This window comes from Sarcophilus harrisii, chromosome X, assembly GCF_902635505.1.
Source record: "Sarcophilus harrisii chromosome X, mSarHar1.11, whole genome shotgun sequence".
In the NCBI taxonomy this organism is placed as follows: Eukaryota; Metazoa; Chordata; class Mammalia; order Dasyuromorphia; family Dasyuridae; genus Sarcophilus; species Sarcophilus harrisii.
The window spans coordinates 5966391-5981938 of NC_045432.1; the positions used below are offsets into that span (position 1 = coordinate 5966391).

The window sequence follows — 15548 nt, forward strand, 5'->3', positions numbered from 1 at the left end:
TTAAATCGATCATACTGAACTATGCTAAATGAGATAACTATTGTCTCTATCAATTCCACTGACTTAGTACCTTGTAAGCATCCATTGTTTCAAGTTCAGAGTTCTGGCCCATAATACCAACTCTTAGCACAATCCAAAGAACATTATGTGTGCTTACTAAATGTTTAATTGAATTTCATTGAGGTGATCTTTGAGGCTTTTGGTCTCCACTTTGTGGTGCTTGCTTTATATTTGTAAAATTTATAGAGAAAACATTATAATCCATGTCGATATCTTTTCCTCTGTCCATTTCCTACTTCAGTATGTCACTGGCAGACAAAAGCCTTTAATGAGCTAGATGTATCCTCTATGGAGGATTAATCTAAAGATATAGATGAGAACCATAAAAGATAAGAAGATGCTGCTGGGTGCCAATCTCCCAAGTAAATTCTTAGTAGAGGTATCATGATTTCTCAAAGCATCAAATCAAATCAAAGATAGGTTTTGTTTTAAATGATTGGTCAATGGGCTCCATCTCACCACTGCTGGTTATTTAAAATAAGGACTATTTACATTCTAAGGCTATGTACCATGTATAGTTGTTTTCCAGGTGGCCGCTAGGAGAGTAACAGTGATAGTACTTAGGGAAAAACATGCAGCTTTCCTGGAGCTTTTCTTGAAAGTCAATCCCTAGTAAGTCAACCATTCAATCAATTGACACAAGCATGTATTGATTAAGCACTTGGGCATTGAAAGCATAACAACAGCCCTTTCCTCCAAAACCAGATCCTGCCCTCAAGGAGATTCTATTTCACCAGAGAAAATAAATCATTGGTTAACATTATCATCCTTCTGAGTCTAACCAGAAGTGACTGGTTGCTATTTGTATAGATGGTGTCTAGGTGAGATATGATGAAGACCAACTAGTACTGAGATATATCTATCTGATTCTGAGCTAATCTGCTTCTTCTCTGGGGACATGAACCCTCAGTTCAATAACTCTTTAAGAAAGTCAAGGATTCCAAGAGGCAAAGAGCTAGAAGGAATTCCTGTAGATTCAGCGTTTAAATTAAGGAATGACTACACAGCAGTGGAATTCCAAACACCCTAAAATATTGGCATAGAGAATACTTGGGGAATGAAGAATCTTTTTTCGCAGACGGCCATTTGGATATATAAAACATCATTCTCAGGACACACAAAATTGTCTTCTAGAACTCAAGCAGCAGGGGAGTTGTTCTAGTTAGCTTTTAGCTCATCATTGCCTGCAGTTGATTAGACAAATAATTTTATGGGCCTTATATTTGCTCCTCACCCCCGTTTTACAGGCAACCTTTCCCAACCCCTCTTAATTCCAATGAGCTCCCTCTATTATTTCCTATTCTTCCTGCATAGAGCTTTGGATAAGTTTTTTTACATGGTGGCTCGAGAAAAGGGACTGGTTTTCATCTCTTTTTTTATATCCCCAGTGCTTAGCAAAGGTGCCCAACACATACTGGGAACTTAATAAATATTTATTGATAAATTGATTGAATAGAGAATTTCCAAACATTCCTAAGGAAAAGGCCAAAACTGCATAGACATTTGGAAATGGATATACAAGTGGCCAAGAGAAACAAAAAGATACTCGTATATTCATTTAATTCAAAGAGAACTGTCTACATGTTAATAGAGGGATACGAAATTCTCAGAATCCTATTCTCTTTAAGAATCAAAGAGGATCTTTCCATATTTTTGTTCTACCTGTCTTAACTATTAACATGTTAATAGAGGGGTAAGAAATAAATGTCTTTCAGAATCCTGATCTCTTTAAGGATCAAGGAGCATATTTGGGTATTTTTGTTCACTCGCCTTAGGAGTAGACAAAAATGAGAGAGTTGGGGGAAAATCCTAGGGAATAAAGGAAGAAAAAATGGCAAAAGACCATAACTGAATAACAGAAATGTATAAGATGAAGAGAATGTAGATTTGGAGGAAGGTGGAGGGAAAACAGGTTTCTCATGAAGGTTTCTCATTATCCAAATCAGATAAAGATTGAACACAATTATACACACAAAGATTAAACTCAAAAGGGAAACAGAGAGAAAGCAATAAGGGAAGAATAGAGAGGGATTTGAAAGGTAGAGTAGATAGATCAACAAAGGGGAAATTTTTAAAAAGAAGGAAAAAAGAGTAAAGATTCTGGGATCGAGGGTAGTCAGGAGAAGAGTAGAACTACTTCACGGAAGAAACAAGCTATTTCACTTATAAGATTACAAGTGTCAGGAAAAATCATAAGGAGAAAAGTAGAACTACTTCACAGAAGAAACAAGCTATTTCACTTATAAGATTACAAGTGCCAGGAAAAAAATCCTAAGAGGACAGGCTAGATAGACACAATTAACAATAGTTACTATGAATGTGAAGACAATGAACTAACACATTAAATGGAAAGGGAGAGCAAAATGAATCAGCAGGCAGAATGTGATATGTTGCTTATAAGAAACACACCTGAAAGTCAAAGATTCACATAAAGTTAAAATAAAGGCCTGAAGAAAACTATATTATGTGTTATCTGAACTCAAAAAAGCAAATGATAAAAGACAAAAGTGGTAGATCTAACCAAAGCAGAAGACATTAGGAAGAGGCAGCAAGAAAACACAAAATAACTATACAAGAAAGAGGTTAACATCATTGAGAATCACAATGGTGAGGTTACAGATCTAGAGTCAGACATCCTGGGTAATAAAGCCAAGCAAACCTTAGGAAGCATCGCTAACAATGATGCTAATGGAAGTGGAAGAATTCCAACGGAGCTATTTAAAAGCCTAAAGGCCTGCACTCGATATGCCGGCAAATTTGGAAAACAACAGGGGCCACTGGATTAGGGAAAAAAATCAGTTTATGTTCCAATCCCAAAGAAATGCCAAGGAACAATTGCACTAATTTCACAGGCCAGCTAGGTTATGCTTATAATTCTGCAAACTAAGTTACGACAATATGTGAACCGAGAATTATCAGAAGAGCAGGCTGCTTTGTGAAGAGACTGAGGAACTAGAAACCAAATTGACAACGTTCTCCGGATTATGGAGAAAACGAGAGAGTTCCAGACAAACATCTACATTTGCTTCATTGACTACACTAAAGCCTTTGACTGTGTGGATCACAACAAAATAATGGCAAGTCCTCAAAGAGAGGGGAGTACCAGATCCTCTGACTTATATGCAGGCCAAGAAGCAGCAGTTAGAACTGAACATGAAACAATGGATTGGTTTAAGACTGGAAAAAGAGTATGGCAAAGCTGTGTATTGTCGTTTTATTTCTTTAACTTATAAGCAGTCATATCATGCAAAATGTCAGACTGAATGAATCAAAAATTGGAATTAAGGCTGCTGTCAACGGTCTCAGATATATAGATGACACCACCCTGATGGCAGAAAGTGAAGAGGAATTAAGAAGCCTCCTGATGAGGGTGAAAAAAGAGAATGTAAAAGCTGGTTTGAAGGTTAACATGATAGTTTTTTAAAAATCATAAGATCTCAACTAATCCCATTACTTCCTGGAAAACAGAGAAAAAAACAGAAGCAGGATCAGATTTTATATACTTGGGCTCAAAGATCACTGCAGATAATGGCTGCAGCCAGGAAATTAAAAGATGCTTGCTCCTTGAAAGGAAAGCTATGGTAAATCTGGATGGCATAATAAAAAGCAGAGACATCGCCTTGTGAACAAAAGGCTGCACAGTTTATGGAGGTGGAGTAATTTCTTTTTTCTTTTTTTTTTTTTTGTAGCAATGTATGACTGTGCAAATTGGACTGTAAGGAAAGCTGAATGTCATAGAATACCAAACTGTGGAGCCACAGAAGACTTTTGAAAGTCCCTTGGACAAGGAGATCAAATCATACTTGAAATCAATTCTGATTATTCACTGGAAGGTCATATACTGAAGGTGAACCTTGAATACTTTGGTGACATAATTAAGAAGATGGGGGGCAGCTGGGTGGTGCAACGGATAGAGTGCCGGCCCTAAAGTCAGGAGGACCCAAGTTCAGATCTGGCCTCAGACACTTAACACTTCCTAGCTGTGTGACTCTGGGCAAGTCACTGAACCCCAATTGCCTCAGCAAAAAAAAAAAAAATGAAGAAGAAGATGGTACTTACTGGGAAAAAATCCTGTTGTTGAGTAAGACTGAAGGCTAGGTTTATACCAGCAATCCAGGGTTGGTTCAACCTAGCTATGAATATAACAAATCATACTAATAATAAAAATAAAAAGATATGATTACATTTATAGATGCTAAAAAGGCTTTTGACAAAATCCAACACCCACTCTCATTAAAATTCTAGAAATCATAGGAATAAATGGAACTTTACTTATATAGTGAATAATAGCTAGCTAAACCCAAGAGCAAACATGTATAATGGAGAAAGATTGGAGACCTTTCCAATAATATTAGGGATAAAATAAGAATACCTGTTATCTCTACTACTGTTTAGCACAGGGCTAGAAATGCTAATTAAAACAATAATACTAAAAAGGAAGACTGAGGGAATACTCACTATAGATAAAGAGGAAACAAAATGATTGCTTTTGTAGATGATCTTATCAACAAAAATCAAACAGGAAAAATTAGAAAAAGAAATTTAATTAAAAGTCATTGCAGAAGCTTGAAAATATTTGGAAATATATCTATCAAGATTCACTCAGGGATTATATACATTTAATTATAAAAGACTCTTTGTAGACAAAGACAGACCTAAATAATTGGAGCATCATCATTAAAACAATTTGACACTGGTTTTAAAAAAGTGAAAGAAGTTGATCAGTGGAACAGATGATGTATAAATCGTGTATAAAACACACAGAAACAAACACAGTAGTAGTGTAGCTGATAAACCCAACGATTCCAGTTCCTGGGGGGAACGATTAACTATTTGATGAAAACTGCTTGGAAGACTGTACACTGCTCTGGCAGAAATTAGATTTAGATCAACATGTCACACCATTCAACAAGATAAGATCCAAAGGGATACATGACCTAAACATAAAAAATGATATCAAAAACAGAGAAGCAAGGAAGAAATTAACTTTGGATAATAATAAGAGTTACAGTTGGAGGAAAGTTCATGATCAAACACGAGGTAGGCTCACAGGCTGTAAAATGGACAATTTGGATAACATAACTGTTTGAAAAAAGTCTTTGCAACAACTTTTTTTGATATACATCTACTTCCAAAATATATGGAGCTGATTCAAAATTTTAAGACTACTAAGAGACATTTTCCAATGAAAAAATGGTCAAAGGATATGAAGTTTTCAAAGGATGAAATCCAAGCTCTCTGCAATCATATAAAAATTCCAAATCAATTTAATAATTGGAAAAATGCAAATTAAAGCAATTTTGAGGTCCCACTTCATAGCTACAAGACTGACAAAGATGACAAATGTTGGCGGGGTCGTGGGAAAACAAGTTATGCTAAGGAATTCTTGGCAGAGTTGAAATCTGGTCCAGCCAATCTGGAAAGCAATTTGCAACTATGCCCCAAATATTACCAAACTGTCCATGCCCTTTGACACAGCTATCGTAGGCCTACATTTCAAAGAAATCAAAGAAAGAGGAAAAGGCTCCAGATATACAAAATATTTATAGTAACTCTTTTTATGGTAGCCCCCAATTGAAAACTAAGGGACTCTTCTCCGGTTGGGAAATGGCTAAACTTTGGTAGATAAATATACTGGAATATTACTGTATCATAGTAAGGAAATGGACAGTTTCAGAAGAAACTGGGAAGACTTATGAACTGATGCATAGTGGAGTTAGTAGAAGTAGGAGGACAATTTAAATAACGATAGGCTAGAGAAAAACAACTTTGAAAGACATTAGAATTCTGATTAAGGCAATGCTAAAGTGTAAGTCCAAAGGAAGAAAAATGAAATATGACTCTTGCCTCCTGAGAGAGAAGTGATGAATTTAAAAAGCAAGCAAAAGCATCATTTCTGGACATGACTAATGTGGGATTTTGTTTTACCGGATTATGTAGACACTGTATGTATTAATGGCATTTTTTTTCAGGTCTATTTTTAAAGTTTTGCTCAGTGAGGGTCGGGGGGGGGGGGTTGGAAAGAGGTACAGGTTAATTCTTAAATGCTTGTAGATCCATTCGAAATTTTTAATTCATAACAGACAAAAAAATCTGAAGGACTTAGGAACTCTAAGCATTATAATGACCAATCATGATTGCAGAGGACTAACGATGAAACATGCTACCTGCATACACATACACACATATTTCTTTGGGGCATTGTCCATTGTAGAGGGTCACAGTCAGTGGGAAACTTGGTGAGGTCTAAGACCCTTCAGCCCAGAGGGAACCTGCTAACAATGTCTGGTTTGGTTCCCCATCTTCCTTAAGGGCTCTCAATCTTCCTGAGAAGTCAGGGGGCGGTGACAACCTGTATTGAGATTGAGGCAGAGGGATAGCAGGTGGAAGTGATACCAGGTGGCAAACTATAAGGGTATATAAAGGTGAGAGAGTTTGAATAACTGGATTCCCATTTTTCCAACATCCTTGGGATTCCTGCCTCATCATTCCTCCACTAAGACAGCATGTTTTAACCAACCCGGCATGGGGGCTCTGGAAAGCACAGTATGTTTTGTCACCCCAACTTGGAGGCTCCGGAAAGCAGGGCACAACGGTCCATATTGATTTCTCCCCCCCATTGTTACTTGATCCCCCACTCAAGTAACAGGGGTTTTGTTTTCTCTTTTGTGGGCACTAGAAAGCGCCACAACGCACAGAGTACTAGACATGAGGTCCAGAAGATCTGAGTTCAAATCTGACCTCAGACATTTCTTAGCTTTGTGACTTCGGGCAAGTCACCCAACCTCTCTCTGTCTCAGTTTCTTCGACTGTAAAATAGGGATAACAACAGTACCTTCCTCTCGGGGTCGTTGTGAAAATCAAGATATTTGTAACGCATACAGCAGGTACTATAGACATGCTGATTACCTTCCTTGTCTTCTTTTTTCTTTCATTCTTAATTGTGGGTAGAGTAAGGTGGGAAGGAAATAAGGCAGATTTTTGCTGAGTGGGGAAAAAGTTTAATTTTCAAAAGTATTTGAAATTTTCCTAACTGGGGGCTCCGAGATATTGTGACTGTACTACAATAAATTCCTTAAAGCAGCAGAGAAGGGAATCCCACGGTTCCAAGGGGGTAGCATATTGCCCCTCGGCTTAAAACATTCTAATCACTGTAGGTGATTGCAGTAGTAAGAGAACTCTGAAGGAATTTCAGGGATGAGACTCATGCAGTTATCTCTTAGGACCATAGGACCATAGCTGAAGGGAAGCCTAGGAATTATCTTGTTCAGTCCCCTCATTTGACGGAAGAAACTGAGATCCAAAGTCATCTGATACTTAAAACGCTCTCTAAATTCCCAGGTAAAGGGGATCCAAACTCCACTAATTGTGAATCCAATACTTGATGAGGTATGCCGGCTCTCATATATAATATAGAGAGAGTTAAGAATATAATAGTTAATAATAACATATAATAGTTGGGAAAATTTTCCTTATTCCTGAGCTAAAATATCTTCACTGTAATTTTCCCCAATTAATCCATTCTTTTGTAGCCTCTGCCCATACGTTGCTATCTTATTTATCGATTATGGCTGTTCCCCGGACACATGATTGTGATGATTGCTCAGAGAAAGAAAAGAGCATTTCCGATGGTGGCAAAGCCCTTTCTCTCCTATTGGGACTGAGGGAATTTGGACTCGTGGTGGGCAAAAATGCCATGAAAAGAGACAGGAAGATGGTGAGACCTGTCTAGAAGCACAGAAATATGGAGTTCCCTTTTCCTTCTTTGTGACTGAGATCGACTTCTTGTCTCACTACTCAGCACCCAGAGAATGGAAAGCCATAACAAACAGGCTGGGCTCTCGTGATCAAGGCTTCTTGATCGCCATGTTGGGAATGGGAAACGGGACTTTGGCAATAGGACTGAGGTATCCTGCTTGCCCTGTGGATGAGTCCTAGGCTCATGTTAATTCTAAAGGTTAGAAAGATCATCAGGTTCTCTTACCCATCCCCCAACCTTTAAAAGAAAATTATCTTTAAATGGAGAGTTACGCAATAAATATGATAAATCAACTTCTGGTTATTCCCGTGGGGTATTGAAGGTTCTGAACTCCAGCTGGTTGAATCTTAGAGGAGGAGCAGATCGGGAAATGGGAAAGTTACTAAGGCCCCTCCTGCGTGCTTTCAGATCAGGAGCAGACATCCTCCTGTGCACATTCTCTATACCAGTACAAGCAATTCCTGTCTCTAAAGTGGTGGCAAAATGAGCTTTTGCCAACAATCAGATCGAAGCTGGATGGCTTATATAAAGAAAAAAATAGGGACAGCTGGGTGGTGCAGTGGATAGAGCACCTGAAGTCAGGAAGAACTGAGTTCAAATTTGGCCTCAGACACTTGACACTTCCTAGCTGTGTGAGCCTGGGCAAGTCACTTAACCCCAGTTGCCTCAGCAAAAGAAAAGAAAAGAAAAAAAGAAGTGTTTTCGGCTTAGTTTTCCTCCTCATATGTGAAACCTAGTTTTTTGTACCCTTATATGACTAAGGGAATGGGGGAAAGCATTCTGTACCTCAGGGAACTGCTGAGTTCTATTCCTAGGGTTGGAAGCAGCAGAGTCTCCCGGCCTCCCCAGCACCCAACTTGATACCTCTATGTTTCTAAAATAAGAGTGGGCATGACAGTAGAATACACCTGGGTTTGCAACCTGGACCAGGGACAACATAGAGAAGTCATTTACCTGCCTAATCCTCGGTTTCCTCAGGTGTAAAATGGGGAAAACCAATGGTCACAACCGCTACCTCCCAGGGTTGTCGGGAGAAAAGTACTGTCAGCTCTGAAACGGGAGCAAATAATGCTCCTGACAGCTCCAGCTCCTCTCAGCATCTCATCTGTTCAGGTGCTGCCCTGCCCTGCCCTCGGCTTCCGTACAATGGAGAAGCCACTTACATCTCCTTCGGGGCTTCAGGTCTCGGTTCACTGGGGGTGGCTCCAGGTCCGTGGGCAGCTCGGGCAGGGGGCTGGAGAGACGCTCGGGACTGCTCATTGCAATGTAGCCATCGGCGTTGCTTTCCGGTCCCGAGCCGGCAGAGAAGATGCTGGGGTGCATGGGGACATAACTGTCTTCCGAGCTGCCCGGCAGGGAGGACGGTGGCAAGGTGAAGCGACAAGGCTGCAAGAAAAACCAGAACTCAGCACCTCGGAGCCTGTGTCCGGCTGGGGCCTGACTGCGGACAGCCCGGGGGACGACAGGCACCCAAGTACATCAGCAACGCTGGGAAAACAAGCAACAACTGGGGGACTTTCTCCACGGCTCTTCTCATACTGGCCAGGATGTGTTCTTCAAGTGTCTATTGAGTTGGGGGACTGCTGAGCATTGGTCACAGGGCAAGGATCTCAGCCAATGGGCCTCCCAAGCATGCTCCCAAGCCCGGGACGGGAAGGGTCTCGAGGCCCACCCATAGGCAAACAGCTGGCAAGAAACAGAAGCAGATTTCAACCGGAAGTGTCTCCTAGCTCAAAGCACAGCGGTGGCTAGTTCTTTCCACCCATGGAGTAAGTAGCACCTGCCAGTGGGAAACCCTCTGGACTAAGGGAGCAAGGAGGGGCAAAAAGCTTGAGTGACAATCCCAAGAAAGTCCTCTTGGGTTTCCTCAGGAAGAAATCACAGCGTGGCTTCAGACTTCATTCATGTGACGAGATCTCTGGCTAGAGAGGCCTGGATTCCCCTGCCCAGGAGCTTGGGAGGGCCCAGCTCACTTCAGTTTTTGAATGAAGAACTAAGTGAGCCAGTCAGTTTTAAGAAATGGAAGGATGGGAAGTTACCAAAAGAAAATAAGATAAAATAAAAATAAGATAAAGTCAAACAACAACACACCAATCACCTCTCCAACTAATCTGGAATTTAAAGAAGTTTAAGGAAAGCAAATGTTCCACTTACCAAATTCAAACTCAGCCTCTTGTCCCGGTGGCAGCGCAGGGAACTGCCTTCTCTGTCAGCTGCAAAGCAAAGCATAGCGGGCATCATCACCAATCCCTGTCCTGGAGGATCCCGTCGTGGGAGGGGGCTTGCCTGGGATCTCGCTAGCAGCCAATCCCTGCCCTCTGAGGACAGGAATGCGGGACGGGTAGAATGCAAGGCAGCACAAGTTAAGGGCCCACTGAGTCTCGGGTCTGTAAACATGCAAAGGGAGAGGTCACTGGGGCTTCCTGGGGCAGTGAGACTACAGTTGTGATTCCAAATAAGGCAGATGGAGAGGTGAAACATTCTAGAAAATAGTAATCACCCAGGAGTCGACTGGATTTTATTCTGCAGGTACAGCCAGGTCTCAAGGGGGAGAGAAGGTGAGCAACTCTATGGCTCCACTCCCTCCAGGGTTCCAGGGCCATAACAACTGGGCAGCATTGGCCCAGCTGGAGTAAAATTTGCATAGTGTGATTTTCTGTAAATTTATATGGAGGGAGAACTCTCTTTAAGAGGGAGCCAAGGGAGGTTTTTGAGCAGCTGAGTGACACAATATGAACTGTTCATCAGGAAGATTATACTAATAGCTTCCTTCTCACCAAATAAGGTTCATACAGATTCAGAATTAGAAATTTATCAGAGGGCAGTGAGTCCAACCTGGACCCTCCTTCTCCAGCCAACCTAACCAATATACAGCCAAGCTCTGCTTGAAGACCTGAAGTGAGAGGAAACTTCCCACCCTGCAAAGCATCCCTTTCCACATTGGGATAGCTAAGAGGTCACGGCTTGGACCAGCCTAGTGAAAAAACACCAGCACTGTGGCTACACCAGTGAGGCTCAGGAACTATCGTAGTGACAGCATGCTGGCCCGTAGAGAACCTTACACCTAGGGTGCTTTTCTTGAGGCTCCCGGGATGATACATTCGCAAAGTCTGTTCTTTGGGACCGAGCATAAAGAGGTGAACCCTTCTTTCAATGGATTGTCCTCAGCTCTTGTCCTCCTCACTTTCCTCTGAAGCATGTGACATCCCATTCTATGCCACCGCCTCTTCCTGGATACCCTTCTCCCTTTGCTTTTGTGCATTGCTCTCTCTTGCTTCTCTGCCTACCTCTGATCATTCCTTTGAACTCCTTCTCTGAGTCCTTTTAGTCCTTTAAAATAGGGATTTCCCAAGATGCTCTTCTTCAGTGTACTCTGTGCCCTGGCAATCTCCCCCAGTCTCAAGGCTCCAACGCTCACTTCTATATGGATGTCCCTAAAATCTAGATCTCTAACTTCTATCACTGGCACCTTGAGGGAGGAATCCAGAACATCCCAAGTTGCTGAGATGATGGGGCTGGGTGGCAGTGCCACTGATGCTAATCATCAGGGAGAAGGGCTTCAAGAAAAAGATGATTAAGTTTTGGCATAGTGAGCTGGAGATGGCAGCAGGATATTTAGGAAAAGATGTCTTGGAGGAAAGGGAAGATGTGCGTCCAGGGCACAGAAGAGAGGTCAGGATTTGGGAAAAAACGGAGTCACCTTCATTGGAGTGATGGCTAAGGCCCCGTCGTGAATCAGACTGCTGAGAGAGGGGGGAAGATTGGGAGTACGGCTTTAGAAGCATCCCATACTGGGAAGTTGGAGAAGAAAGTTCTGAGGAAGGTGGAGAAGGAGAAAGATCCAGCTTGGACCATTTTGGCTGCTTTCCCCTCTCTAACCCACTACATTCTTCTTTCAGAGTGCAACTGAGAGCTCACTTTTCCCAGGCAGGTTTCCCTGATCTCATCAGTCCCTGACAGCACAGAGGGTTTTATCTTCCCTTCTGCACCTTTTCCACAAGGGAGAACGATCCTGAGCATTCAGCACAGTACCTGGCATAGACAGTGCCCAGTGCTTAATAAATGCTTTTTGCCCGAGCGTTTACTGACTGATTTCCCTGAGTCCTCCAGTCTTCCTTTCTCACTAAGATAGTTGGGGGGCATATGGAGGGAAGGGTATACTTACTTCTCCCACTTCTGACAGCGTCTAAACTTGATAGGGAGATTCTTCTTGGCACACCGACCCACTGAGTCCTCTTGCCACTGTTATTGATGCCGCCGCTATGGCCGTCCCACAGGGGCCTCGCCTCCTGGCGCTGCTCCGTGAAGTGGCTGGGTTTGGGAGGACGAGGGGGTGGAGTGTTTGGTAGGTTTTCTCCTGTTATTCTACAGGAGAACGTGGCTGGGCCCTTGGCCACCTGATAGGTCGGTGCCGAGGGAGTCCCCAGCAAAGGCAAAGGCGATGAGTAGTCACCGGGTGGTCCACTGAAACTGACACCACCCGCCAGAGCGGCGTGACCCCCGGGGGGCACCACTTCCTGCAGTCCGTTCCCGCCGCACAAAGACGGCAACATGTGATTGGAGGCCTGTGACTGAAAGGAGTCGACAAAGACCTCGTCGGATGAAGTTTGTTCCAGGGATCGGTCTGAATTGGACCAGGCGTCACATCTGCTGAGGGCAACAGGAAAGGCAAAGAGCATGAGCAACGTGAAGAACACCAGAAGTCTCTTGGTTTGGGTGGTGTTGGAGAGAAGTCCCCGTGCACAGTAACCAGCCCCCGATGGCTCCGAAAGGCCCTGCTCACCTAGGAGACCCCGTGACCTGGCCAGTGAGGTGGTCACCATGGCTTTGCAACCCCATTTCACTTGGCTCAAGGTGCCAGATGTTTATTGAACCTTCTGTATAAAGAAAGGCCCCACCCTTGTTTCAATATCATCATGATTTCTGTTTATGCTGCTTTGTGTGGGGTATGGGGGGGAGGGGGAGGTCAAGGAGGGTTAGTTTCATCTGAAGGCTCAGGGAGCTGGAGCTCACAGAGGAGATTCCCTAGCACACAACCGCTAACTGTTGGAGCAGAACCGGGTTCTCCACCTCCGGGTGGCTCTCCTTGGAAGGAGAAAAACTCGAGACGCCGATCTCTCCTCAGATCTAGCCACCCCTGGAGCGTGTGCCGGTTGTTTCTGCTTTGCAAGTAGGAGCAGTTTCCAAGATATATCCCAAGAGGACAGGGACCCAAAGAGGCCAGCAGCTCCAGCCCTAACGTGGAGAGGACATTAGATCAATATCTGAGAATGAGGAAAAGGGGTCAGGTCCCAACCGGCCCTTGGCGCGGCTACCAGCTTAGCTCGGCCAGTCGCAGGCCTTGGTTCCAAAGCCTGGGGACCTGGAACGTGAGAAAGCAGCAGTTCCAATTACCCCACAGTGTGACGGGCTGCTCTGGAAGGGACAGAGTCACTCTCATTGTGCCAGTTACAGGGAGCCCGGCCAAAGGACCATTTGTCAAGACTAAGAAAGAGGATCTGGAAAGTCCTCCACGAGCTCAAGCAAAGGGAAATGTAGTGGGTACAAAGCATAGCAATGTTCTGGGGTGGCTGATCATGAAAGACTTTACTCCTCTCATCCGTAATCATCCATGACGACTCTGAAGGACTCATGCTGAAAAATCCTACCCATGCCCACAGAAAGAACTGATTGGGGAGGAATACAGATGGAAGCATTCTCTCTGTCTCTCTGTCTCTGACTCTGTCTCTCTCTCTCTCTCTGTCTCTCAGACATAGACATGACAAAGATAGAGAGACAGAGGTAGAGGCAGAGATAGAGAAAGGAAGACAGAAAAACAGAGCTAGAGAGACAGTGACAGACAGTGGGGGCAGCTGATCCATCCAGAGCTAACCAATCCCTTATCCTCTAGCAGCCTCACTTTGCTCATCTGTGAAAGGGGGATAATAGCCCCCCACGGACCTATCCCCTCTCTCGGTTCGTTGCCATGCTCCTGGTCAGGTGGCCAGCCTCCATCATGTTATCTCCTCACACTGGAGGCTTCCTCTGGGCACACCCCACAAAAGCCTGAACTGAAAACCCTGGATTGAGCATAATCCTCCAGATGGCTTTGCCAGAGCAGTGGGCAGCAGGATCATCACTGGTCCCTTCCAGAGCCTGTGGGAGGCTTCAGGCACTGATGGCAAGGTCCCTTGGGCAAGGAGACATTCTCAAGGCACGTCTCTGAATCACAGCTCGGCCATTTGACTGTTTCTGATCTTCCTCTGGGTCTCGATTGACCCTGGCAGAGCCAGGACGGGCTACGGGTTCTGGGAGGCTGGCCTGGGGGAGCCTGGGGCAGGGCTTCGTATGACTCCAGAAGGATGATAAACCTGGCTGCAACTATCAGACACCGACTGCAGAGTGGGGGGCTCTGGGTGTGGACTGTGACACGCTCCATCATCCCAGCTGATCGCTCTGCTGCTCTGATCTGTTCTTTTGTTCTAAAGGAGGGGATTAGCGCAGCGTTCCCAAACGCAGAACTCGTTAAAAAGAAATGAGGCAGACCCAGAGGAAGCCAGCCGCTAAGTGAGTGCAATAACCGATCTCGGTCTAGGTAATGAAAAGGAAAATAATGAAATCTTTCTCCTTCCCCTGGGCATGGAGGCTGGGGGGAGGAGAGCGGCTGCTTTGTGTAACTGCTTCTTTCTGTGCTCCGGGGATTCTCGGGGGTGGGGGAGACAGAGTTGGAAAAGCCTGGATGGAAAAACAAAAAGCACCCAGAAATCTGAGTTTTTCAATTGATAACCGTCTGAAAAATAAAAGCCCTACCAAGAATGGTAATGAGATCTCCACATCTTGGCTTGGGCTGGGGGAGGGGAGGGGCCCGGGAGGGAAAGGGCTTTGTCTGCCATCAGGTCCTCTGCCTGAAGCTGTTAGGATCGTTAGGCGGCCAGAGCCGCTTCGGCATCCGCCATAATTCCCAAAGCACCTTTCCAGGCTACCTACCCAGCTGCCGCCTCCCCCTCTCCTCACCAAGGCCGGTGAAAGGCCAAGGCCCACGCGTTCCTTCCTCCACAGGGGCCTGGGCCTCCAGGCATCCCTTGACTCGAGGCCCCCGGCAGTCACCATATGCCCTCATTCCTTTCCTCAAAGACTTCTGGGATAGGCGGCCCCTCCAGACTCCCCCCCCTCCCCCAATTCATCCATCACTCAGCTGCCAAATAAAACCCAGGATGCTCTGCTCTGACTAGGAATCTCTTCTCCTCATGGACCTACAGGGGGTCCCCACTGCCCACCAAAGTATAAGTTCCACTCTGCCGGCAGGTGGGCTCTTCTCAGCTCTCCTGGCCTTGCGGGACGCCCCCAATCAAGTGCTGGCCTTGGAAGGAGAAAAACTCGAGACGCCGATCTCTCCTCAGATACTTCTGTGCCGTGTGAACCCAGGCGAGCCCATCTCCTCCCCTCCCCGGGCTCTGTTCCTCGGGGACGGTCAGAGTGCTAGCCTTCCGTGGCTGCTGGGGGCTGCAGGGAGATCACACTGGTGCATAAAGTACTTTGTAGACACTGGGTTGATTAATAAAGGAAAGCAGAGGCTTAGTGCTGTTCTCTAGCCCTCCTAAGTTCAAGTTCACATCCTTTCCTCGGCTCCTTTATTCCTTCCTCCCTTTCCCTCCCTCCCCTTTCTTTTCTTTCCTTTCTTCCTTCCTCCCTCTCCCCTCTTTTCTGCCCTCCCTTTCTTCCTCTTCCTCTCTCCCCTTTCTTTCCTTCC

General features: G+C 44.6%; 1 protein-coding gene across 1 annotated transcript in view; it reads right to left on the reverse strand.

The window, feature by feature from the left end:
- The window catches only part of GAB3 (GRB2 associated binding protein 3), a 54740-nt gene that overhangs the window by 32109 nt on the left and 7083 nt on the right, over window positions 1–15548 (reverse strand). The window contains exons 3-5 of the mRNA XM_031944372.1: window positions 11985–12466; window positions 9974–10032; window positions 8983–9205 (exon numbers count right to left, since the gene is read on the reverse strand). Coding sequence (XP_031800232.1) covers window positions 8983–9205; window positions 9974–10032; window positions 11985–12466 — 764 coding nt within the window. The remainder of the gene's footprint in view (window positions 1–8982; window positions 9206–9973; window positions 10033–11984; window positions 12467–15548) is intronic.